Source organism: Danio rerio, chromosome 24, assembly GCF_049306965.1.
Source record: "Danio rerio strain Tuebingen ecotype United States chromosome 24, GRCz12tu, whole genome shotgun sequence".
Lineage (NCBI taxonomy): Eukaryota > Metazoa > Chordata > Actinopteri > Cypriniformes > Danionidae > Danio > Danio rerio.
The window spans coordinates 31,190,001-31,215,728 of NC_133199.1; the positions used below are offsets into that span (position 1 = coordinate 31,190,001).

Genomic DNA, 25,728 nt, shown 5'->3' on the forward strand with positions numbered 1-25,728 from the left:
TGGATGGATGGATGGATGGATGGATGGATAGATAGATAGATAGATAGATAGATAGATAGATAGATAGATAGATAGATAGATAGATAGATAGATAGATAGATAGATGGATTGATGGATTGATGGATTGATGGATCGATGGATTTTCAATAATACTGTGCATTACAGATAGATAGATAGATAGATAGATAGATAGATAGACAGATAGATAGATAGATAGATAGATAGATAGATAGATAGATAGATAGATAGATAGATAGATAGATAGATAGATAGATAGATAGATAGAAAGATAGACAGATAGACAGATAGATAGATAGATAGATAGATAGATAGATAGATAGATAGATAGATAGATAGATAGATAGATAGATAGATAGATAGATAGATAAATGGATGAATGGATGGATGGATGGATGGATGGATGGATGGATGGATGGATGGATTAATGTATTGCATTTAAAAAATAAAAATATTCTCATATTTGTGGCTAAAGTATAGGACATCAATTTATTTACTTTTTGCAGTTTCAGCCTGCAGCACTATTTATAAAGTCTGCAGTGCTGCATTTACAGTTAGCTAAGAATCTGTGTAAGTTCTGAAGGTCTGGGATTTGTGCTCGGCAGGTCTGGCTGCATTGTTGATTAGCACAGCTTCTGTTGCCATAGCAACAGGCAGCCCGCATGTTCCCAGTCTGGCTCCCGGCGAAAGCGAATATATGACATCATGCTCGGGCACAAAGCATGAAGAGTAGACTGTGGCGCGAAGAGCTGCGTGTGCCAGACTCAACCCAGTGCCTCCTGCAAGAGCTGCTGATGGCATGAACCTGTGTGTGGCAGTCAGTCCTTTACACATCTGCACTATGATATCTCATTCAGTCCCCGTGTGGGGGTCGTAGACTTTCAGAGCATCAGGTTTCTAGAGATTGTCTTCCTCCTCTTTCTCCACGACAGGCATATTTAGACGTTAACTCAATCAGTATTGACGGTTGACTGTTACCTTGGGCTTTTTAGTAGGAGGAACACTCATTGTGCTTGAGTCAGAAAAGCAGCATCACATCCTCCGCTGGTGCGTGCTTCTGACTTAACCTGCTGTCTCACCTTCTGCCTTATTGAATGAATAAATCCACCCGCGGACATCTTCGGCTATGTCAGCGCGGGGCCAAAATTGATTTCTCCGGCCTGCACGCAGAGCTCTTGGCTGGAGTGCTGAGAGCATCCCGGGCCGCCTCACGTGTCCTAAAATCTGCCAGGAGGAGCCGAGTGGTGCTAAGCTCTCCGCTCTGAATCCAAGACAACAAAGAACAACAGAAGAGAACAGAGCTGGATCATCACAGGAGCCATTGATATGAGTCACAGCAGACCGATTGCTGCCGCGTGTGCCTGGAACTCCATATTTTAGCTGCTCTTAATTAGGACTGCACTGACAGAGACTTTTTGGCAGGTATATTGAAAGTCCCTCATGTAATCTGCAGAAATATAAGGCCCACGTGTAATCTGCATAACAGCTCAGTAGAATTTGAAACCATTTGGTTAAATAAAGTATTTTCTGCTCTGCTGAATTATATACATTTCTTTGGTCATAATCTGTGGGAAAAAATTGGGGTCATTCTGAGTTCATTTACCAACTTATTCCTGATGGTGAATCTTCTCCAAAAATTATCAAAATGAAAAAGCAGTGAGCAATTTGTTTACAAAGTAAACTTTTTTTTGCGTCATGTGATTTGCATTCAAATGACAGAGACGGGGAACTATTTAAAGATATTGAGGTCAGGCAGGAAAGACTGTATCTTGAGTTTGTTGCTTCATGAAAAGTAGAAAAAAAATGATGCATTTGCTGATCTCTGAGAGTTAATTCAGAAAAATAAGATGCATCGGGTAAGATGTTACATATATTAAAATAGATAATTGATGTTGCTGCCAATAGTCTTGTGGTTCAGATGGCAGACATATAACGATAATAAAAATAATTTCTTACGTTTATATAGCGCTTTTCTGGACACTCCAAAAAGCCACAAAGCCAGTAGTGGGTAAGCTTAACCGATACTCTAGGCAAACAACAGTCGTGCCGCCTTCATGGTGTTCATGCCGTTCCTGTGCAGACGAAAGTGAAGAGCAGGAGGGCAGAGGAGGTGGTGGATGTGGTCTCCAATGTGCCCCTATCACCCTCATTGCCTATGCCTAAATCCATTATCGTTCAAAGCGCTTTGCACATTTTTTGGGGAATCTCCTCGTCCACCACCAGTTTACAACATCCACCTGGATGACGTGACAACAATCATATTGCGGCAGACCGCACACCACACATCAGCTGATTGGTGAAGAGGAAAGCAATGAGGCCACGATGGACAGAGGCCAGTGGTCAAATTTGGCCAGGATGCAGAGGTTAAACCCCTACTTTTTTTGAAAGGCATTCTGGGATTTTTAATGACGACAGAGATTCAGGACCTCGGTTTACTGTCTCAGCTGAAAGACGGTGCTCACCAACAGCATAGAGTCACCTTCATTATTCTGGGGCGTTAGGACCACAGACTGCAAGTTGAGCACTTCTGGTCTCACTAACACCACTTCCGGCAGCAAACTAGCTTTCGAGGAACTGACCAGGCACAGCCTTAGCTTAAAAGGGCGACCATGTGAGAGTTGCAGAGAACTAGCTGCTGGCGAAAGTTATAGCACTCATGGCATCCTGTGTTTGATTTCCAGTTTGAGGTTCTTTGCTGATCCTGTTCCCTTCTCCTTGCTCCTATTCACCTTATTCTTCGCCGACGAGCGGGCGGAGCCATTTGAATCTTTTTGGCTCGCGACTTCCGGTCTCATTCACTTCCATTCCTTTTTAGACATTAAAAACGGCTCGTTTCGCTGTTTGATGTTGCAAACTGATATTTTCTATTATATTATTCTACTTGGTCTATAAAGTCATGCAAACATTTGTATGTAGAGCAAGTAGTTTGACCGTTTTCTGCCGTTTATTATTCCTAGTCATTTCTCCCATAGGCGACTGAATCGGAAGTAGAGATCTGCGCGGGACTAAATTTGAATCCCGCTTCCGCCCGCACCCGCCAGGTTTTAGCCGGAATCCGACCGCTCCCGCTTATATTAAGCACTTGATGTCCCGCTGCCCGACCAGCCCCGTTTTCTATCCGCCGCGCCCGATCTCGCTGAAGAGCGGGGGGAGAACAAAACCGAAAATCACCCAGTTATACAGTCCAGACAGCCTATAACAAGCTGTCTGTATAAACACACACACACAGCACCAAGCACACACACACAGACAAAGCTTTCTCTCTCATTCGCGCGCGCGCCCTCTAACACACACTCATAAGCACCAAGCACAAACAAAGGCAAAGCTCTATCTCTCATTCGCGCGCGCGCGCGCACACACACGCACATATCTCTCATTCGCGCGTGCGCATACATACATACACACACACACTGCAACAAACAAGCTAAACACAGCATCGCGCTATTTCATTTACACACATACATACGCGTGCTCACTCGGGAGTCGGGAGCGATATTGCTAGACAGCCCGCTCCCATCCCAAATTAAACCCGTTACCGACCGCTCCCGTGATTTATTCGGAAATTTATACCCGCGCCGTAGAAATCTGGTCGGGTCCCGCGGCGCCCGCGGGACAGCCGCGGGAATGCAGACCTCTAATCGGAAGTTCTAAAACAATTGTAAAAACAGACACACTTCCGGATTTCAGAATAAGGTCGATACAATAAAGGTGAAACCCCCCTAAAAAATGATGATTCTTACATTTGTTTGCTTCCTCTTTGAAGCTGCTCATTTTAGACTTTGATCGAAATTGTGCCATTTTGGTGACTGTCGCTTTAAAATATTTTAATTAAATTAATTAAAATAAGATTGTACTTTTAGTCCTATTTTGGGAAAAAGGGTGAGGCTAAAAATGCATTGTTATCCCTTATTATCCATCCTACTAGCACAGCAGCATATTCAAAACAACAGCTTTCTCACTCAGGACTGTTTATGCTAATGAGCGAGAGATTGTCACTAATGGGTGGGGCTTGCCCTCTTTGATGACACATACAAATTGAGAATGTCAATCAAAGTGTTTCTGTAGCTTGTTTTTATCAAATATGATTATAAGAAATACAATTAATTATTTTTTTTTACCAAAAATGCTGGCTACATTCACACACTGTTGTCGCACAACCTTATAAAAATGATTTTTGCATGATAGGTCCACTTTAAAGCTATTTTGTTTGGAAAGTTACACATATCCAACATGCTTAGTAGAAAGGTTAAATCATTAGTTGGCATAACTTGTAGTCATAGAAAAAAAAACATAATCAAATGATCTGTTTCTAAGAATAAAACATCACTAATGTTAGCCGATGTCAATGTCTTGTGATTCACTGCTGTGTCAGAGACCAAGAAACTTTTAGTCTGATCAAGAAAAAATATAGAGAATACAAGCCAGAAAGAAAAGCTACACGACTTAGAATGAGACAAAAAGATCTGTTGTCAACGAGAAACTAAAAGAAGGAAACGCTGATTAAAACAAGAAGAAATGCAGGTTTCTCTAAGGCCGTGTGTGTGTGTGTGTGTGTGTGTGTGTGTGAGAGTGAGTTACAGGAGGAGATCAATGAGGTGTATGTGTGATGAATGAGTTTCTGGCTGAGATGTGTAATTGTTCCTCCCTTGCTCTCTCTGTCTCTGTCTCTTAGGGCTAGAGGCGTCCATGGCACATGATCGCCGGCCGCCCATGGCGCCTTCCTCCGCTTCACGATACCACCGTCGGCGTTCCTCCGGCACCCGTGACGAACGCTACCGATCAGGTGAGTTATTTCAGCACTGGTCCCTCAGGATTCTTAATCTGAAGATGATCCTAACAGATGAACATCCATTGGGGAAAATTCACTCATGGACTATTTCATATTTACAGGTGAAGTCAGAATTATTAGCCCTCCTGTATTATTTGCTCCCCTGTATATTTTTCCCCAATTATTTTTTCAACACATTTCTAAACATAATAGTTTTAAAAACTAATTTCTAATAACTGATTTCTTTTGTCTTAGCCATGATGACAGTGCACAATATTTCTTAAGATGCTAGAATTAAGCTTAAAGTGTCATTAAAAGACTTAACTAGGTTAATTAGATTCATTTGGCAGGTTAGGGTAATGATTTAGGCGAATCATCGTATAACAGTGATTTGTTCTGTTGACTATAGAAAAAAAATAGCTTAAGGTGGCTAATAGTATTGACCTTAAAATGATTTTAAACAGATTAAAAACTGCATTTATTCTATCTGAAATAAAACAAATAAGACTTTCTCCAGAAGAAAAAATAATATCGGAAATACTGTGAAAAATTCCTTGCGCTGTTATACATAATTTGTGAAAAAATTCACAGGAGGGCTAATCATTTTGACTTAAACTGTATATTAATAGTTAAAACTGTATAACAAATAATTAAAGTGACCCAGTTGTTGAAATTTAGATACATTTGTGTTATACAACCTCCTGTTGGGTTAAAAACAGGCATTTATACCTATAAATATCAGCAGGTCTGATTTACACAAGCAAATGTTTTGGCGTTTCATATTGCTAAGCAAAATCTTTCATCTGCTTAGATTTTGGCAATCAGTTTTAGGCCCAATCCCAATTTTAGTTTTGTTCCTCTACCCCTTCTCTTTGGCCCTTAAAACAGAGTGTGAAGGGGAAGGGCTTCAAAATTTACCCCCAAGAAATGGGACACCTCTACAGCAACTGCACACGTCATCAAGTGTCATCGCAATCTCTTGCTTCATATGAGATCGACGATCGCGACTGCTGCTCTAGTTATTCCAGTTGCGTTATTTTTTGGTATTTATCTTTAGGAAATCACCAAAAACATATATTATGTTGTTATTATAATAATATAAGGTGGTAATAAGATCATAACAGTACTGTGCATTTACACCATGGCCATATTCATCTTTGTAAACACATGAGAACAACATTAACATTATACTAGACACAGTAAAAAGGTCATTCCCAGCCACTAGACTTTTCTCACAGGGTATTCGAGTGAAAGTATGTTGTGGGACAGCTATACAGAAGTTATTATTATGGATTATAGATTGTGAAATTTAGCCGTTTTTATTTTTCATGTTTTTTTTAAAGCATGACGGTAAAACACAAACGCCGTTATGAATGTATTAAAACATATGCTTGTTTGTTGTAAAAAATTGTAAAACAACAAAAAGTACTACTTTGTGCATCTCCTATGCTGCCGTTATAGCTAGTGTATTCTGTGAAATGTTCTTACCCCTTGGTTTTGAGTGTGGTCTAAAGGGTAGAATTGGGATTTGGCCTTAGTCACAATTGATAAAAATACAATTTATAATATATAAATCACAATTTATAATTTATAAATCAGGTATTAGAGGCACTTCATTGTAGGTTGATGTCATAGGGTGACTGTTATATCTTGCACATATTAGTAAGTTGATGACTAAAAATAATAATTTCATAACTAGCTTTTAATTTTTTAGCCATATCAAAGCCCCTAGTTGTTCTAGAGTACTACTATGTAATTAATCATTTTGTACAGTTTACTTACTGTGTACATAAATGTTTTTACATTGTACTTCTTTTAAAAACGAAGAATTACATCAGTATTTCTGTAACTATGATTAGACTCTGTAAACCCACTCTTAAATCTACTATACTAACAAAACTGTCTATAATCCCACCCTGATGGCACCATAAGTGCTTTGCAATGCAGTATAAACACAAGTACATTGCGTTTGTTTTTTGATGCAAGTACATTGTATTTAAAGCCACTTAATATAAAGTGGGAGAATATAGTGTAGCTGCGCTAAGTTCCAGTGCCACAATAATGATTATAAAGCTAGTAAACAAAAGAAATGAGTGGTTTCTCAACAGAACTCTTTTATTTTGATAAGGAATGAAGGGGATTAATTCTGAATGTAATTAATTCTGGAGAATTTATCACCACTGTAGGGATTGCTGGGATCAGAATATTAGCTTAGTTTCATACTTTTTAAATAATATTTATATGATTTACCTATTTGAACAATGTAAAGTTTCTGAACCTTACATTTAGTGTCTTTTTTTTTTACATAAAAGACTATTAAAATAATAAAAAGAATAAGCGATCTTATTAAATTAGGTACATAAATAAATAAGTATATATGTTATTAATTATTTTGTATATAGTATGGCATTAGCCTTCTCGCTCTGAGCAATTATGCAAATATTGATATGTTATATATCTGTTAGACATAGCTGTACTAACTATGATTATATCTGTCTTTTCTTGTTTTTCTCACTGCCACACATCCAAATTAGAGGGATGAAAGAAAAAATGTAGGGATCTATAGGAATGAGACAGCACTAATTGAACTTTTTGATATGAATGCTTCATGATTTCTAGTAGATTTGAGATGTTTTCCAGCATTTATTTCTCTTTTACTTTTGGTTTATGTGGGAGATTGGAAAAGATTACAGTGTCTTGATCACTATCTAAGTCCATGTGCGCATTGTAAAGTTTCAGGAGTGACAACCACATATAAACACACTAGTAAATTCATTATATTACAGGCCTCAAAACTTTTGATTGACCCCATTCGTTATTTTGACCAAATGAAAGTAACAATGACCAAAAACCCTTGATAGTCATTGATTTTTCTGTATAAACTTGTCAACAGAGATGTCGTTATTGTGTTTGATAGCTGATTTGCATTGGGCACTTTTGAAGGGTTGCCATGTCCACTTATTTTAAACACAACTTTGTGAAATGTGTGACATCCCAGCAGGCACAGGACGCCAACATTATTGGTTAAGATTAATGTTGTACCCTAAAGTCGTGAAGAAGTTGCTTTTTTTGGAAATGAAAACTTGTTTGACGTCAGAAACCAATTTAAGGCCGATGTCAATGTCCAACGTCCAACCTAAAATCAACCAAATATCAATGCCTAATGATGTTACAGCTTAACATTGTGTGGACGTTTCCACTATGACGTCTAGCAGACGTTGGATTTTGGTTGTCATACCTGACGAATTAATGTCAGTATTTGAGGTCAATATGACATTAGTTTTAGATGTTGGCTCGACGTTAGATTTTCGTCACTTTCCAACACACCCTAAAATCAACCAAATATCAACATCATTTTGCGTTGTTATTGGATGGCAAAATAATTAGACACTGGCCAGACATTGAATTTTGATCACCTGACATCACAACCTAAATCTAAACTAATATAAACGTCTTATAATGTCTTATGTACTTGACTAGACAATAAACACCAGCTGAAGAATAGCATATGCACAGGTGTAAGATGTTTCTCTACAAAGTGACTTCGCCAAATACTGGCCTGGCATGAGTATTGCAGTGTTTTTGTGGCACAATGTGAACAGGGATTGTTTTGACAACATTGTTGTCAACACGCAGAACTTTTCAAACACAAAAAGAAACAAATTCTGGTTTTATTACGTTTTTCTCAAGTAGTTTTCCCATAAATTCAAAACAATCTTCTCGAAACAATTGAGAAAAACACATACAGGTTGTTTTTACAAGCATTTGGAAAGCTGTGAAACTAGAAAATGACTGAATTCGTATTGGACTCTACTTGTGTGTGTAAACGGTCAGTGTGTTGTTACAATAAGTTGCTCTGTATCTCATTTGAGAGTCCAAACAACAGCTTGAATTATTAGACTCTTCCAATTTGAGGAGTAAAGCTGTGGGTACAACCTACAGTCAACCATAGTGTCATCACACACACAGATTTGAGTCAGTATTTCAAGTCGCAGAAGGGCTGGAGGTGGTGGCTTGGCTCTTGTCAAACACGCTCACGACCATCAGCCTGAGAGACTCATCTCATCACGTCACTAAAAACACCAGCTTGGAGGTCAGAGGATGGTTAATACAAATTTACTTCATTTCAGTTTTTGCTTTTTTGTTTTTTTGTTTCGTCCTCAGATGTCCACACAGAAGCAGTACAGGCAGCTCTAGCCAAACACAAGGAGAGGAAGATGGCTGTTCCTATGCCGTCCAAACGCCGATCTCTAGTGGTCCAGACCTCTATGGATGCTTACACCCCCCCAGGTGAGCTTCACACCTGATTCTAGACCAGCATTTACTTAAAGTCAACATGAAAGCAAATTACAGTTATTGAATGGATAGTTCAAAATTTTTATGCAAACAGTGAAGTTCAACAGCGTATGATTTTGAAGTGACTTTCTTTTTTGATTGTTGTGATTTAGGCTTTGTAAGCAGGGGAAATATCGATAATCTTAGTGAAAGAACTGTATTAGGCTACTCTTTTAAGAAATTCAGGCCTTCAAAAAGATTTCATTGTTGATGATCGGAATATTGAAAGATTAATCTATGTTTGTCTTAACAGCTATAGAGCATTTCAATGTATTAATGTCATTGGCCCATGAACATTTCCTGCTTGTTATTAAACTATTTCATAACTGTAACAAGAGGCAATTCAATCATAACTTAATGTTAAAACAGCTATCATAACATTATTTATTAATATGTGGCTGTTTTTGGTTTATTAAAAACTATAGAAATTAAAAATGTAAAACAGGGAATTCGTTGGGACCATTGTTTTTGTTTACATCCCTCAAAATTGTTTTTATATGATTGAAATCACAATCAAGTTTAAGCTATTGTTTTCCAGAGTGAATATGTTAAATGGTTTATTGCTGCCAGGGAGTTATAGTTTAGTTATTGTTGATTAAAACCTGAATATTACTAACGTTTTACTAATAATAGTATTTTGATTTAAATGTTATTTCAGTTATAATAATGATGTTGTTTAATATATACATGGTATGACATTTTTTATTTGACACAGACATTGAGATTACTCTTAATAGAGCAAAAAAAAAAAAAAAAAAAACAATATACACTACCTGTCACAAGTTTGGGGTCAGTAGGATTTTTAAATGTTTTAAAATAAGCGTCTCCTGCTCCATAACTGTATTAATTTAATCAATAATACAGTCAATTTTGTAAAATTGTAAAATGTTATTGCACTATAAAATAACTATTGACTAATTGATTTTAATGATTAATTTTCAGCTTTATTACTCCAGTCTTCAGAGTCACATGATCCTTCAGAAATGACTCTAGTATTAATTATTATTGTTATAAATATTATTAATATTATTATTATTTATGGTAATAGTAATAAAAGCAACAATAAATGGAGTAATAATTTAATTAGAAAATGTATACAATAAGTAATAAATAAATATTTAATAAATAAGGATTTAATAATTTTTTTACAGTTAATAAATGCTGCCTAGATGAACAGAATCATTTTCTTTCCAAAACTTCAAACTCCAAAAATCCAAACTTTTGACCGGTAGTGTACGTTTAGTATATACAGATATGCATATATAAGTACTTAATTAATAATAATGTTTTATTGTAATATTTATTGCGATATATATGAAGATTAATATGTTTTTTAACCAATATTGTACAATATAATAATAATAAATAATGTAAATAGAATGTGTAAATAGAATGTGTTCATTCATTCATTTTCTTGTCGGCGTAGTCCCTTTATTAATCTGGGGTCGCCACAGCGGAATGAACCGCCAACTTATCCAGCAAGTTTTTTCGCAGCGGATGCCCTTCCAGCCGCAACCCATCTTTGGGAAACATCCACACACACAATCACACACACACACACTCATACACTACGGACAATTTAGCCTACCTGCTGCGCCACTGCTTCGCCCAGAATGTATTATTAATAATTATAATTATTTTTCTTTTAATAATGTAACCACTGGCAACTTAAAAAATATATAAAAATGACTAAAAATGACTAAAAATGCCTTTCTAATACACAAAAATCTAACACCACATATTTATAAACACACATATAAAAGACCTTTTTATAGTCATTGTTTCATGACCTAATAAGTTTGTTATGGACACAATTACATCACATAACTCATTTTTGGCTCTAATTTACTTGTACAACAGGATGAAATTCATGTTAGTGCTTCACAAAATATTATTTGAGCATCGGTGTCCCAATGTACAGTATGTATCCGTAACAGTCAAATTGCAGAATTAGATTATTTATCAAAGACAAAAGATAAAGACAATAATAAAAAGTGTTATTTACAATGATAAATAAATAAATAAATAAATAAATAAATAAATAAATAAATACAATGATAAACATGTCATTTTATGCTTTTATTATTCGGGTACAAGAATTGAATACTTTAGACTCTCCAGAAAATTAGAATGTTTATTTCACTATTATCTTTGCTCTGTTGTGTTTAAACATGGTTGTAATTGATTATAATTGATGTAAACACACTGTATAGAAAAAGATTTAATTGAAACGTGCTTTTTACCAGCTCAGCAATAAAACAGACAAACAAAAAAGTTAAGTCAAATTATAAATGTCTAAAATCTCTCTTTTTTTTTTAAATAAATGTAAAATCTCTTTTAAAGGCAACCAACCAACCCTTGCCATCATTCTCAAACGCAGATGGGATGGTGGGTCAAATCAAAGGTTACAAAGGGCCAGTCTCTGATCTAAATGAATGAAATCTTTCCAAGTAAAGCTATTCAATTCATGCAGTAAAATTATATTTATATCGCAATATATGTATCACAGAAAAACTAAATATGGCAATGTCCAATTTTTCTAATATCATGCAGCCCCAATTCCCATTTCATGTTGACTTTAAGTGCTCTTGTCCACTTTCTGGGCTGAGTGTTGAGTGGGTCTGAGTGACTCTCACTAGGCCTCTCCCCCCTTTCCTCTCTGCCACCCCTGACAGACACCTCGTCCGGCTCGGAGGAGGAGGGCGGCCAGGGTGAGGGAACCCCCACCTCCAGCCAGGGCAGCGTCAGCATGGAGCACTGGATCAGTCGAGCCATCCATCAGGGATCCACCACCTCCTCCTCCTCTTCATCCACACAGAGTGGGGGCAGCGGGGCCGCCGGACGCCTGGCTGACGTTCTGGCTCAAACGCACATGGGCAAATCAGGTAACGCCTTCTTCAGCAAGCCCCACCTCTCCGTGCATACCACAGCCAATCACGCGCACACTTCCTGCCATGCTTCTTAATCCAGCCTCCTTTGCGATGTTTGTGTCGTCTGCAGCTTCCTTTGCCAATTAGCATATATGTGTGCTGTCGTTAAGCCACGCTGGCTGTCATTAATGTTATTTAGTGGTAACAGTCTGTACAATTCTGTTAGTAAAGAGGTTTTGCTATTAATTAAACTGTAATGTTAGAAGATTCATGGCTCAACAATAAGGATGGTTTGCAGTTTTGAGCCAGGTCATAGGAGTCACAGGGATAACACTTTTATATTTGTTGTTTCATGATAAGAAAATGACAACATTGGCTCATTCTCAACGTAGCCCTATATACATTTCTGGAGATCTCGAATTATGTAGCCAGAAGTACATATGGCTGCATTACGTCTTTAAAATGAACACAAGGGGGCGGTATGATGCCGTTCCTTTTCACGCTAGCAGCTGACTGTTTACCTCCATATGGACGGCTTTCATTTGACCACAACAATGGGGTTCAAGTCCAGCAAAGAACGATTCCAGAAAGCAGGTACGAAAAAAACAGAAGCCAAAAAATAAAATAAACAAGTAAATAATGGTGAGAATGTGGTAAAAACTGAAAACGTGGTAAAAATTAGGTGATGGCTTTTCTTTTTCTGGATTGCTTTTTAAAACTGTCGGTTGGGTTTAGGGAATCGAGTGAGCGCTGGTCAATCAGTGCTTTTGAAAACACTATTGGTTGGGTTTAAGGAGGATAAAGGTGGGTCAGCCAGTCAGTCAGTCAACAGTGGACTATAGTGGATTTACGTGAGAACAGTAGGCGCTATAACAATCGCAAGAGACATTTGAGATCTCAAAATGTGTGAACAGCGGCCTCTGGTGCATTTGTGAAAACAAAAACTGCAATAAACGGAGCTCCTGGATATTTGGCACTCTTTAGAAATGTATATAGCAATACATATTCAGAATGAGCCTGTGTTGGAAAATATTTGTAATCTCTGGTAATTTAGATATAGGATGTTTTAGAGTAGAATATTTTAAAGATATTTTCAAGATGATTGTTTTCTGAATTGTATCTGTTTCTCTCTATTAAGTATGTGTTATACAGTTATACATTTAATTGTAAATGCTAGCTTTTATTGTTAGGTAATTATACTACAATTGTCAAATATTTTTACATTTTATTTCTTTTAAGTTAAATTAGAATTTGTTATACAGTTATACATTTAAATGTTAATACTATCTTTTATTATTGGTCAATTATTGTAAAATATATATTTTTATTATAATTTTTTAATTATTTAAAATGAACCTAGAAATTTATAAAGTAGATGGCTGTAATATGGGCATAATATAAATATACAAATTTAATAATAAAATATAATAATAATAATAATAACAACAAAACATCATTATTGTTATTATATATATATATATATATATATATATATATATATATATATATATATATATATATATATATAATAGTAACTAAAATGTTAAATTATTGATAATTAAATGATTTCTTACAGTTATTTTGATAGTGTATTTTAATTTAATTGTTTTTTTATTAAATTTTTATATTATACATTTTTTAAAATTTGTTTAGGGTAGTGAAATAACAGACAGTGCAAAATCTTCTGGCCTTACTTGACCAGCAGAAAGAAAAATCCTTATTGTCGAGCCCTGATGTGACAATTCAGGCAACCCAGAGCCAACCACAGTTCCTCTTTTTGTCTTTTTAAAGCAGTCCTGAGTACTGCACGCAGATGTTAAATTTATCTATCCAGCTTATTGTAGAAGTAAACCGAGAATGCAGCAGGAAGAGGAAAGAGTTTTACTGCCACTTTTTCCCCTCCCCATTTAGAGGCCAGAGAACGAAAGACAATTTCTAAAAAACCTCACGAAGCTTCTGTATCCAGAGGGCTTAAAGTTGTAGACTGTGGCTAAGTGATGAACTCTGGTGTTTTAATAGAGCTATGATGTTATGTCAGAGTGCCCTGTGGAGCAGTTTAATGTTCGAAGAAAGGAACTCATTTCTTTCACACTGTCCTGTTACCTCTCCTCATTTCATGTCTTTTATTTCCCCTCACGATCTGGTTCCCTCATCGTCCTACCTCAGTTTAGCTTTCCTGTATCAACTTTCCTTCCTGCTTCCTGTGTTTACAATCTCTTTCCTCTTTTTCTTCCACCTTCACCATTTTGTATCTTAAGGGCATTTTACACGGTGCACGATTGGCAACAACTTTAGCTTTTTGAACTTTTCAATATTCACAAAATGCGGCACAGGTTATTTGCTACTGCTTTAACCTCTTATCAACGTCAAAAAAAGAAACTCTGAATGAAGTGTTTACTGTAAATATTGGTAACATCTACTATAAATTCAGCTTTAAATGGGTAGTTCTCTCCAAAATTAACATTTTGTCGTAATTTACTTACTCTCCAAACACTGTTCTCCAAACAGTGTTCTCCAAACACTGTTTTACTGTTCAGCACAAAGATTTTTTTTTTAGAGAATGTAACCTTCTTTAGAAGTCAATGGGTGCTGTTAAATTTTGAGTGCTAACATTCTTCAAAATATCTTTTGCTTTCACCAAAACAAAGGGTCCCACTTTATATTAAATGGCCTTAACTAATATGTACTTACACAAGAACTAATAGTTTGTTACAATGTACTTATTGTGTAAATACATGTCTTTATTGTGTACTTTTGCTTGATTAAATACCTTTATGTAATTACATCTGTAATTAACTTTTGTAATTACATTTGTAAATACACTGTTGACCATCCCTTACACCTTAACCCACCCTTAAACCTACCCATACCACCAAACCTGTCCATAACCCAACCTATATCCCAAATCAAAAGCACCACAAGTGTTCTCAAATACATTATAAACACAGTAAGTACATTGTATTTATTTTTTGATGTAAGTACATAGTAGTTAAGGTAGGTAAAGATTTTTTAGGAGACTTAAAAATGTACTGCTTCAGCTATGATTGAAACTATTTTACATATATTGAAATAACTCTTTTTTAAAATATTGTGTCAAACAGAAACAAATATTGTGTCTGAAATCTATTCCACTCAAAATTAACTTATGATTTCTTGAACTCTTCAAAAACGAATTGAATACACTTTCAGATATTCAGGAAAGGGCACTTATGGTCATATCTTATAAATACATGATCACACTCTATTTTAAGGTAAAATTTCTGTTATTAACAAACTATTAACTAAGAGCTAAACTAAACCATTTGTTAAAAATTAATTAACCGCTTATTAATAGTCATTTAGGTAGTAGTTGGGTTTAGGTATTTGTTAGGATTAGAGATGTAGAATAAGATCATTCTTTAAACCCCGGTCAGATCATACAAATGTGTCATGATTTTGGCTTGATTTCCTTGATGTAGAGTGTTTCAGGGTATCATAAATGACAAATGGGGTCGTGAGTTCTCTAATCTTTCTGACTGAGTTTGTTCTTCCGAGGTAATCTGGGAATACTTTCAGTGCTGCGAATGCTTTGTAAAGGCTCTCCTAATCATTCGAATTAGACTACTTGATAAAACAAATAAAATTGTAAACTGTGAATATTTCACTTTAATTTTATATAGGCTATATTATACATTTATTTAACAAACCGTGTTTGTATTTATAGCGAACTTGTTTTAAAGCCCTTCACCTCAAATGTTATTAGTTCTTCTTGTTTATCTAGTAGATAACTGACCAACAAAGTACATTAAAATTGAAATACAAATTATTCAAAGCAAAATTTGTTTCAAAAAGATAAGAAAAATAAATAAAGTGTGCATTTTTGTTTGAGCTCGTCCACTACGTAACTGCGCTGTGGATGATTTGTTTTGCTTCGTGGAAAATGAGGATTTAATTAATGCTCTACTGTAATTGTTGTATCACAAACCTCTGTCATATATTAGCAAATTCTTAATAAAAGTCACTATTTTAAAGATTGTGTCGAGGATCTGATTTTTCCTCGATGTTGATGTGCTTTCATTTTCTTTGTCTCACTCGCAGTGTATTTAACAGCCTAAATAATCCTCTCAGGCAAATTTACATTTAAAATACATGAAATACAAAGGCTGGTTATTTTACCGCCGATGAGGGACAATAGGCTATTACAGATATCAAAAAAAAAAATCTTATTATTAAAAAGGAAACAAGTTTGACAACAACAAATCCCATCAGTGTTATAATGAATGCCCTTAAATAATGTAGCTAGTTGACAGCAAGCATAAGTGTTTATTGAGATTGAAATAAGATTCAAAAGATTTTGATTAAAAAATATTGTCAAAAATAGCAAGCCCGATGTAGACGTCATGTGATGACTGATCATGAAGCAGCATGTGGTCTGGCACATTTGTTACCCACGACAAGTCAAGATTTTATAAAGACAGAATCGCATAATCTGACATAGTGACTTGCAGAATTGACAATAAAAATCATGGGATCTGGCTGGTGCTTTAGAAGTACTAATAATATCTCAATAATAACCCAATATCTTAATAATATGCATGCTATAGGCCAGTAGATATTAGTGGGAATTTATATTTTAAATTAAAGCGCTCAAAAAAACTTGCATTGTTAAAGCAACAATTATATTAACAGCCAATAAATTTTGCACACTCCAAATCCACATCAAAGCACAATAGCATGTGGTTTATTATAAGCCACATATACTGTAGGCTCAAGCAATAACTTTTTGCTGTAGTTGTTTTTTTGTTATAGCGGTCATCCTTGGTGTACTTAAATCTGCTTTAGCTGGCTTTAAGACCATCTAAATTGACTATCTACCAACCAATGTAGGCAGTTTGTGTTCAGCAGGACACGAAATACCAAAATAAAATGCCATTTAATTTTCCATAAAATAGGCTGACCATAAATAGAAATAAATATGATTGGTGGGCAGACATTTGCTGTGTCTGAAACGCCTCACTCTTTTACTCAGAGTCACATTGTGTAGGCAGCAGGCAGCAATGTTCGACCCATCAATTGTTCGAGTGACTAAATCATAAAAACCAAATGTTGTTTGATTTGGTTGATGCATCTGATTGGTCAATGACACACAATATTGGCTTGCTTTCAGTTCTGCCTCCTTGCAATGTGAACTGGGAACTTGTTGTTGCCGTGTGAAAACGCCTTTACATTCTCTCCCTCACTTTCTTTTTTGTCCTCCCACATGATAATGTTATGGTACCATCTAAAAGCAGACAACCAAACTCGGTCGTGTTCAGAGCTTGTAGAACACTATTAGTGCACATTCAGGAAGGATGGTTAATGTCTCCCGGGGACATTTTTACACACTGGATCAGGAACAAGTTCTGAAAGTGCTTTCCAGGTTGTTGCTTTTGTCCTGGTTTTCCATACACTTTTGGGAGAAACATGGCAGTGTGGTGCTCCTGTAGGAATGCTCGATCATTCCCACCTCCTTTTTTCTCAGCTTTCCACTTCCATGCATATCCACAGATATCCACAACCACTGAAACAAAATAACAATTTCTGGGAAACATATTTAAACAAATGGCAATTAACAAACTGAATTAAAATGACATTTAAAAAGATTTAATATTTTGAAAATATTTCAAAATAATTCTAAATTTTTTTGTTTTTAAAAAATATTTTTAAAACAAAAAATATTATGCAATATTTAGAGAATGTATTCACTGAAACATAAGGAAAATTTCTAGAAAACAGTTTTAGACAGATAACAAATAACAAACTGAATTAAAATGACATTTTAGGTTATCATTAATATATGAAAAATATATAAAAATATTGTCTTTCTAAATAATATATTTTATTTACTTTTAATTTATTTACTTTTGAATAGAAACCTCCCTTGTTCTAAAATGTCCGTTTTCATGCAAGATATCCAGAATTTTATTTACTGGGACAAAAGGAAGATTTCTAAGTAATTTCACTAACAATTTCAAATTATTGGCAATAAAAACAGGATTAAAATGACATTTAAAAATATGATTTCTCGAAAATATATATACAGTTGAAGTCAGAATTATTCACCTTATTATTATTATTAGCTTTGATTTTTTTTCTTTTTTAAATAATTTCGAAATTATGTTCAACAGAGCAAGGAAATTTTCACAGTGTGTCTGATAATATTTTTTTTCTTGTGCAGAAAGTCTTATTTGTTTTAATTTAGATAGAATAAAAGTTTTACATTTTTATGAAAAATTTTAAGGTCAAAATTATTAGCCCCTTTAAACTATTTTTTGCACAGTACAGAACAAACCATCATTATACAATAACTTGCCTAATTACCCTAGTTAAGCCTTTAAATGTCACTTTAAGCTGTAAAAAAGTGTCTTGAAAAATATCTAGTCAAATATTATTTACTGTCATCATGGCAAAGATAAAATATATAAGTTATTAGAAATGAGTTATTAAAACTATTATGTTTAAAAATGTGTTGAAAAAATCTTTTAAACAAAAATTGTGGAAAAAATATACAGGGGGGCTAATAATTCAGGGGGGGGGGGGGGGGGGCTAATAATTCTGACTTCATCTGTCTGTGTGTGTGTGTGTGTGTGTGTGTGTGTTTTCTAAATATGATATTTTATTTACTTTTTGTCTATAAACTTACTTTTTTCTTTAAAATATTTAATATTTTGAAAATATATTTAAAAAGTTCTCCCTTTTAAATACTACATTTTATTTACTTTTTGTATATAAACCTACTTTGTTCTAAAATATCCTCTTTTCTGCAGGATATCTATAATGTATTCACTGAAACAGAAATAAATATTTTTGAACATTTCACTGACAATTACAAAAAACTGCAATTAACAAACTAAAAAAAAATTAATATTTTAAAACATAACATTCTTTCAATTTCTTTTAAGAAAAGTTAATTTTATTTACTGCTCATTTCTTTGGAACTCCACAATTTTATTTCTTGAAAACATAAATAAGCATTATTTTAAATTATGTATTATTGTAAATGATTAACGTATTAATTACAATTTTTTTCTATTTTAATTGTTATAATTGATATATTAAAGATTCAATAGTATAATATAAATACACATATATATTTTAATTTATGTTATAATTAAAGAATTAGAAATAATGAGTTAGAAGAGTTTGAAATAAAGACATTTTAGTGTATTTTCTTTTTATGTTTAGCCCAGATATGTAACTTTCTCGTCCTTATAAAGACAAAATTGTAAAATAATGTATAATATCTTACACATAAGATAATTTCAAATCAAATGTATATCTAAAACACTGCGGACCAAGATCAAGTTCTTCAATTGTGCTTCCCAGGTTGGGGCTTTTGTCCAGTATTCCCATATTTGTCCCACACCATTGCGAGAAACATGGCAGTGTGGTGCTCCAGTAGGAATGCTTAATCATTCCCACCTCCTCCGTTCCCCCTTTTCCCTTTCCATGCAAGATATCCAGAGTCCTCGGTGCTCTGTTGGGATCATGGCTTTGTCCATGCTCGGCTCATCAGCCCCCCTGTCCCTCCTGTCATCCATGCCCGCAGTCAGTGAGGAAAGCAGACGCCTCTAAGGTTCTGGTTCTCCCCCTTCCTCCCTTCCCCATCCAGGGCCGATTGCTCACCTCTCCTTGAAGAGGAAAACTATGCTGGGCGTAGCAGAGAACGGAAACTCGCTGCGGCGTTCCTGCGAGTTCGGATCAGATCTACTTTGGCCGCCACCATTGGAGTCGGAGGGTCAGTATTCGCCCCCTAAATCACACACACACACTTCCCCAAATCATCCAGACCGTCTCTGTGTCCTCTATGTGGAGTCTGGGGGGACCCTCAGTGTGTTTCATGTTTCCAGTTGCGTGCTGTTGCTTTTTGACCTGATGTGTCTGAACGTCGTTCTTTATGTAAGTGTAAGTGAGCGCGACACTTTGACATCAGTAATAAAGCGCTGTCTGTGCTGTTGTAGTGGAGATACGGTCTATCTGTGAGTAGTGACTGTGTACTTTTGTGTGTTTTCTAAGTATCTATGGTTTTTATTAAGTGTGAAATGCTGTTTCAGGCTTCAGGTCTGCTTTTAGATGTCCATTCTTTGTCTTTATGTGCTCACTGTTTGGTGTTCATTCCTGAACTTGTGTTATTTTGTGAATTAAAATGATTAAAAATAATCTGTTGTCATTTACACGTCATGTCTGTCTAAGTTCATTTGACATACTTCAGTGGAAGGTGAAATGACATGTTTTAAAGAACATTCATTCAGCTTTTTTATACATATACTAAAAGTGAAGAATAAATTGCACATTATCACAAGAATGCAATTTGTAAACAATATTCCAAACCTTCTGTAATTAAATTAAAGTATTGAAATCATGCATGTGAGCAGTCATTCCTTGAGTCGAAAAAAGAGCAGCTTTGACATATTGCAAAATATCACTTTTTTCCACTGAAGAAGTAATGATCTTAAGTGACATGACGTTGAGTAAATAATGGCGGAATTATCTTTGTGTGTGTGTGTGTGTGTGTGTGTGTGTGTGTATGTGTGTGTTTGTGTGTGTCCACATTAACTGTCAGTATTTTGTTAGTATCTGTGTATTTAGCTGTTAAATTTGCATGATTATTTGATTAATTGCTGTGAACCGAACTGCATTGACATGTGAAATGGTTTGGGTTTTTATAACCAATGAAGTCATTTTCTCATTGAAACATGGACAAGTGTTGACTTTAATTTAATTGTTTTAGGCTAATAAGATTATGTTTTACATAACGATGATGTATTAAGTTAGCTGAAAGTGACATTACATGCATTTAAAATGTGACAAATTAACTATTTAATAATTTTCCACTAAAACATTAAGAAGCATACCTGTGTTCAGTCTATGGCTATCCCTGACTTAAAAGTTTACTACAAATAAATTCTACTTTGTGTAAAGTGGAACTGACCTCACAAGTTATGATATTGTGTCTGCTTGGATGTAACATAAAAACATCTACATTTAATCTGCTATTCAGGCAGATTATTCAGTTTTTGCTGTATTTTATATCCTATAAATGGCTTAGTAAGCACAACAAAAACAACAAAAATGACCAACTCAAAGAGAGGTGTGTATTGGGGTTCTGATAAATTCAGATAAAATAATCAGATTTTAAAAAAAGATACACTACCTAACAAAAGTCTTGTTATCAATCTCAGTTGTAAGAGCAACAACTAATAACTTGACTACTTGTTGATCATTTGAAGTGGCTGAAGGTAGATTTTTCAGATGAATCATCTGTTGAACTGAATCTCAATCATCATGAATAGTGCAGAAGACCTATTGGAACCCGCATGGACCCAAGATTCTCATAGAAATCTGACAAGTTTGGTGAAGAAAGAAATCATGGTTACATTCAATATGGGGGCATACGAGAGATCTGCAGAGTGGATAACCTGAGATACCAAGACATTTGTGCTGCCCATTACATAACAAATCACAGGAGAGGGAAAATTTGTCAGCTGTATAGCGCTCCTTCTCATACTTCAGCCTCCTCCTCAAAGTTCCTAAAAGGAAAGAAGGTCAAGGTAATCCAGGATTGGTCAGCTCAGTCACCAGATATGAACATTATTGAGCATGTCTAGGGTAAGGTAAAGGAGGAGGCATTGATGATGAATCTAAAGAATCTTGATGAACTCTGGGAGTCCTGCAAGAACACTTTCATTGCCATTGTAGATGACTTTATTAAATGATTTAAGTCATTGCAGAGATGTATGGATGCAGTTCTCCAAGCTCATGGGAGTCATACACAGTATTAATTCTTTCTCCACTGCACTTTGCCTTTATATTCTATACTGAACACTATTTCTGTTTAGTGACAAGACTCTTCTTTCACCAAAGTCAGACCTTACTGTCCTAATGAAATAATTCAAAATCAAGGCATGATCATATTTTATATTGGTAAAATAAACCTAATCTAGAGGCCTTTGCCTTTCATGTAAGCCACTTCTGAAACCAAATAATCAACTAGAAGTCAAGTTACTATTTGTTGTTCCTAAAACCTGAATGGACAACAAGACTTTTGTCAGGTAGTGCATACAGTATATAGTATTTTTAAAGAAATGTGTAATTACCAGTAAAAATTGACTGTAATATTCATCCACCATCTATCCACACTAGAGGGGTTCTGCTTGTCTTGGGGTTTTCTTGTCTCAGTGACGCAGATCTGCCAGCATGTTCCCTCACGTGATGCTAGACGTCATTTTTATTTGTCCTCCTACAAGCACCTCTGGGCTTTGAGGAAACTCCTTATCCAGCGCATTAGTGTCCGTGTCACTGAAGAGCAGGAGGGTGCAGTGAAGACACACAAACACACACACACACACACACACACACACACACACACACACACACACACACACACACACACACACACACACACACACACACACACAGAGAGAGAGAGAGAGAGAGAGTTTAGATGTAGGTTATTTTCAGTCTGTTACATAAGGACTCTCGCTGCTGGGTGTTTTCTTGTTCACTCATCACTGCTGATAGTGGCAGGAGACAAGGCAGGAGCCTGGTGATGAAGCAGGAGATGAGGTGAAATACACGGCAGGAAGGTTGAATATGAGGCAGGGAGACGGGAAGCTGAATGTTCGGGCTGGTAGACAATTTACAGATTTGATTTGATTCACATTCACATACAGTTTGTCTCATGTCCGAAATTCCTCCTCCTAATTTGAGTTCAAATTTAATTCTAATATTTTTTTTGTTTGCATATTGTTGCAGACAGATTAAAATTATTTATAAGGCACAAAATATTTAAAGATTAAGAGAGAACAGTTTCTGTATTTTGTGATTCACAAGTGCTTTGCAGCGGACACAGTGCAAAAATCCATGCAAAAATGTCAAAGATTTGAGTCCTCGCTGGATCAGTTGGTTTTTCTGTGTGGAGTTTGCATGTTCTCTTCGTGTTGATGTGGGTTTCCTCCAGGTGCTCCGGTTTCCCCCACAAGACATGTGGTATACAAGAGGTGAATTGAATAAGCTAAATTGAAAAAGTTTATTGACATTTTAGTAGTTTTAGTTTTAGTAGTTTTTTTTAAAGACCTTAAATTTTGGATATTTACATGCACACGACAATAGGGGCATTTCTGAAACGTCCACCTTAAAACTTGTTTACAAATGTTTGTGTTTTTAGTCCCAAAAACTATGTTAACAGGCAAAGTTGTAACACTTTAGTTTAAGTCGCATTTTACATTATTAACAAACCATAAACTAATACCGATAGCTTAATAAACTACTTAGCTGTTTATTAATTGTTAGTAAGTTAGAAGATGGGTTTAGGTTTTGGGTAGGATTAGGGATGCAGAATAAGTTCATACTTGATATCTACTAATAAACAGTTCATATCTACTACGTAGATCTACGTAATAGGCAGGTAATACGCCAGTAATTATTAGCATAAATTTTGATTTAAACTAAAATGTTAAACGTATAAAAAGTTTCCAGTTTTTAGCTGAAAATGTCGTATAAATGGCCACTCAGTCTACACTGATAATATGCTAATGATTCCCTAAAAAGAACCAACTCACTTGAGTCATTTGATCAAAATTCAGACTACACAGGCGATGTACAGTATGTTTTTAAATGACTCAAAATAACCGTCTCACAAGAGTTTTTTTTTGTTTGTGACTCAAGCCGCTCTGGTTGTCACAACAATGTTTGTCTCCAGCCCTTCAGGAGACCAGGGCAAGCAGGAGTAGATGCTCTTAGTGCTGATGGGGGGTGGGGGGGCTTTGGCAGTGCAGGGGTCGCGACCTTCCTTAGTCACGTTCCTCCATCACAATCCCCTTCTGTGCTTGGCATCATTTCTTAGACAGAAGGCATCGCTCGCTCACGTTCATTTTGTCGATGCTAGTGACAGCTTGACTCATCGCTCCCAGATATATGACTAACACTTCCATTTACATTTATTTGTGAAAAGACTACTTACATGTATAAAGTGTCATCAAGTCAGTCAGAAACCAAATGATTTGATGGTGAAACAGTGCACTAAACACTTGATATTAATGGATCAAATCAGTCAGATATAAACTCAAGAGTGTCTGTTTATATTGAAAACCAACTAAAGTTAAGCAGCAAAAAGCCTCACGTATAGTCCTTGGTCACAGTAGATGTTTTTTGCTAGGAGGTCACTTTTCAAACTTTTTAACAGCAAAAGTTGTTGGTTGAACTTGAAAGATTAAGGTCTCAAAATGCAATTCAAAAACACGAAAGACATAATCAATCAATCAATCAATCACAAAAAACAGAAAAACTGCTAATTTGCAGCTACACACCTCGTATAGGCCTACTGTGTTAGTTGTGTTTGTTTGTTTGCGCTTGCCTTTAATTTTTACTCCCTCAAACACGTATTATGCATGCGCATTACATTGTTTTCAAAGACTTTTAATTCTGGGTGTTTACAAGAACATGACAGTGGTGGCGTATTCATAAATGAAATGCATTTTCACTCCTAAAAACAATGTGAAAATGAACAGGCAAATCAGTAACACTTCAGTTTAGGTCACAATGTACTGTATCAGCAAAGCAATACTCAAAGAGGTGGCCAGAGTGTATTTTAAAGCTTTGTTGTGTTTATGGGGGTGCAAAGCAATGTGTGCTCATGTTTTATTTGTGAAAAATCATGTTATTTTTTCATTTATCTTACTTTGATTATATACAGCTACTCAGCTAACATGAGAACGACTGTCATATGTTCTAGTTCCTCCAAAGACCCACCCTCAAGAGGCTCTGATTGGTCAGCTAACAACATAATGAGCTGTGATTTGCAGATCGGCTCTATGCCACCAGGAATCGTCTCTGCTATAACATAACAGCGTATCAGGCAACGCCCCTTCACTGTGAGGGGTGTATGCTCGTAACCTGAAGGGTTTATGACATCATTAACCCCAATGTATTTTTTGTAGTCCCCAAATTTTGTACACCAGGCGTGACCAACCCTGTTCCTGGCGATCGACCTTCCTGCAGATTTCAGTTGCAACCCATATCAAACACACCTACCTGTAATTATCAAGTGCTGTTCAGGTCCTAATTAATTGGTTCAGGTGTGTTTGATCAGGGTTTGAGCTGAACTTTGCTGGAAGGTCGATCTCCAGGAGCAGGGTTAAGCACCATTGTTGTACACTGTAGGCTTTGCTAAGCTAACTCTGTAAAACCCAATGTCTCCCTTTGCATTGATACTTTAAGCATATTACATTCAGAGATGTTATGTTCACACAGCTACATTACACATCAACTAAAGTTTTAAATATGATATCTTAGTGGACCACCCCTTTAATGCTTAATAGTAGCTTAAATAGCAGTTTATTAATAGTTAGCAATGTAGAAGTTGGGTTTAGTTTTGGGTAGGATTAGATTGTTATTCATTAAGTCAGCCAGAAACCAAATGATTTGATGGTGAAACAGGGCACTTGAACACTTGATATTAATGTATCAAATCAGTCAGATAAAACCTAAAGAGTGTTTGTTTATATTGAAAACCAAATAGAGCTAAGCAGCAAAAAGCCTCACGCCTGTGTTGTCCTTGATCACAATAGACGTTTTTTGTTAGGAGTGTTTTGGGTGTTTTATAGTGAAGGAGGAATAGCGCTGCCTCATTGGCATTCTCCTCGTTCCCTGTGTCGAAATTACACAAGGCCAGTTATTTCACTCCCAATTGCTTGGTTGAAGTGAGCGATATAATGCAAG

At 35.7% G+C, this 25,728-nt stretch overlaps 1 protein-coding gene and 1 long non-coding RNA gene across 17 annotated transcripts in view; one reads left to right on the forward strand and one right to left on the reverse strand.

Moving 5' to 3' along the window:
* Window positions 1-25,728, forward strand: part of dip2ca (disco-interacting protein 2 homolog Ca) — a 196,978-nt gene that overhangs the window by 99,593 nt on the left and 71,657 nt on the right. For 4 of the 16 annotated variants that reach the window (XM_073940841.1, XM_073940843.1, XM_073940842.1 and 1 more), the window contains exons 3-6: window positions 4,691-4,801; window positions 8,951-9,076; window positions 11,761-12,006; window positions 19,622-19,747. In XM_073940841.1, coding sequence (XP_073796942.1) covers window positions 4,691-4,801; window positions 8,951-9,076; window positions 11,761-12,006; window positions 19,622-19,747 — 609 coding nt within the window. The remainder of the gene's footprint in view (window positions 1-4,690; window positions 4,802-8,950; window positions 9,077-11,760; window positions 12,007-19,621; window positions 19,748-25,728) is intronic. The other 12 variants (XM_009297519.5, XM_005162808.6, XM_073940845.1 and 9 more) reach the window with 3 other exon arrangements.
* On the reverse strand, window positions 16,274-22,310 carry LOC141380717 (uncharacterized). The gene is made up of 2 exons (XR_012399436.1): window positions 22,107-22,310; window positions 16,274-17,530 (listed from the first exon to the last, which is right to left on the reverse strand). It is a non-coding gene; the product is annotated as an uncharacterized lncRNA (long non-coding RNA).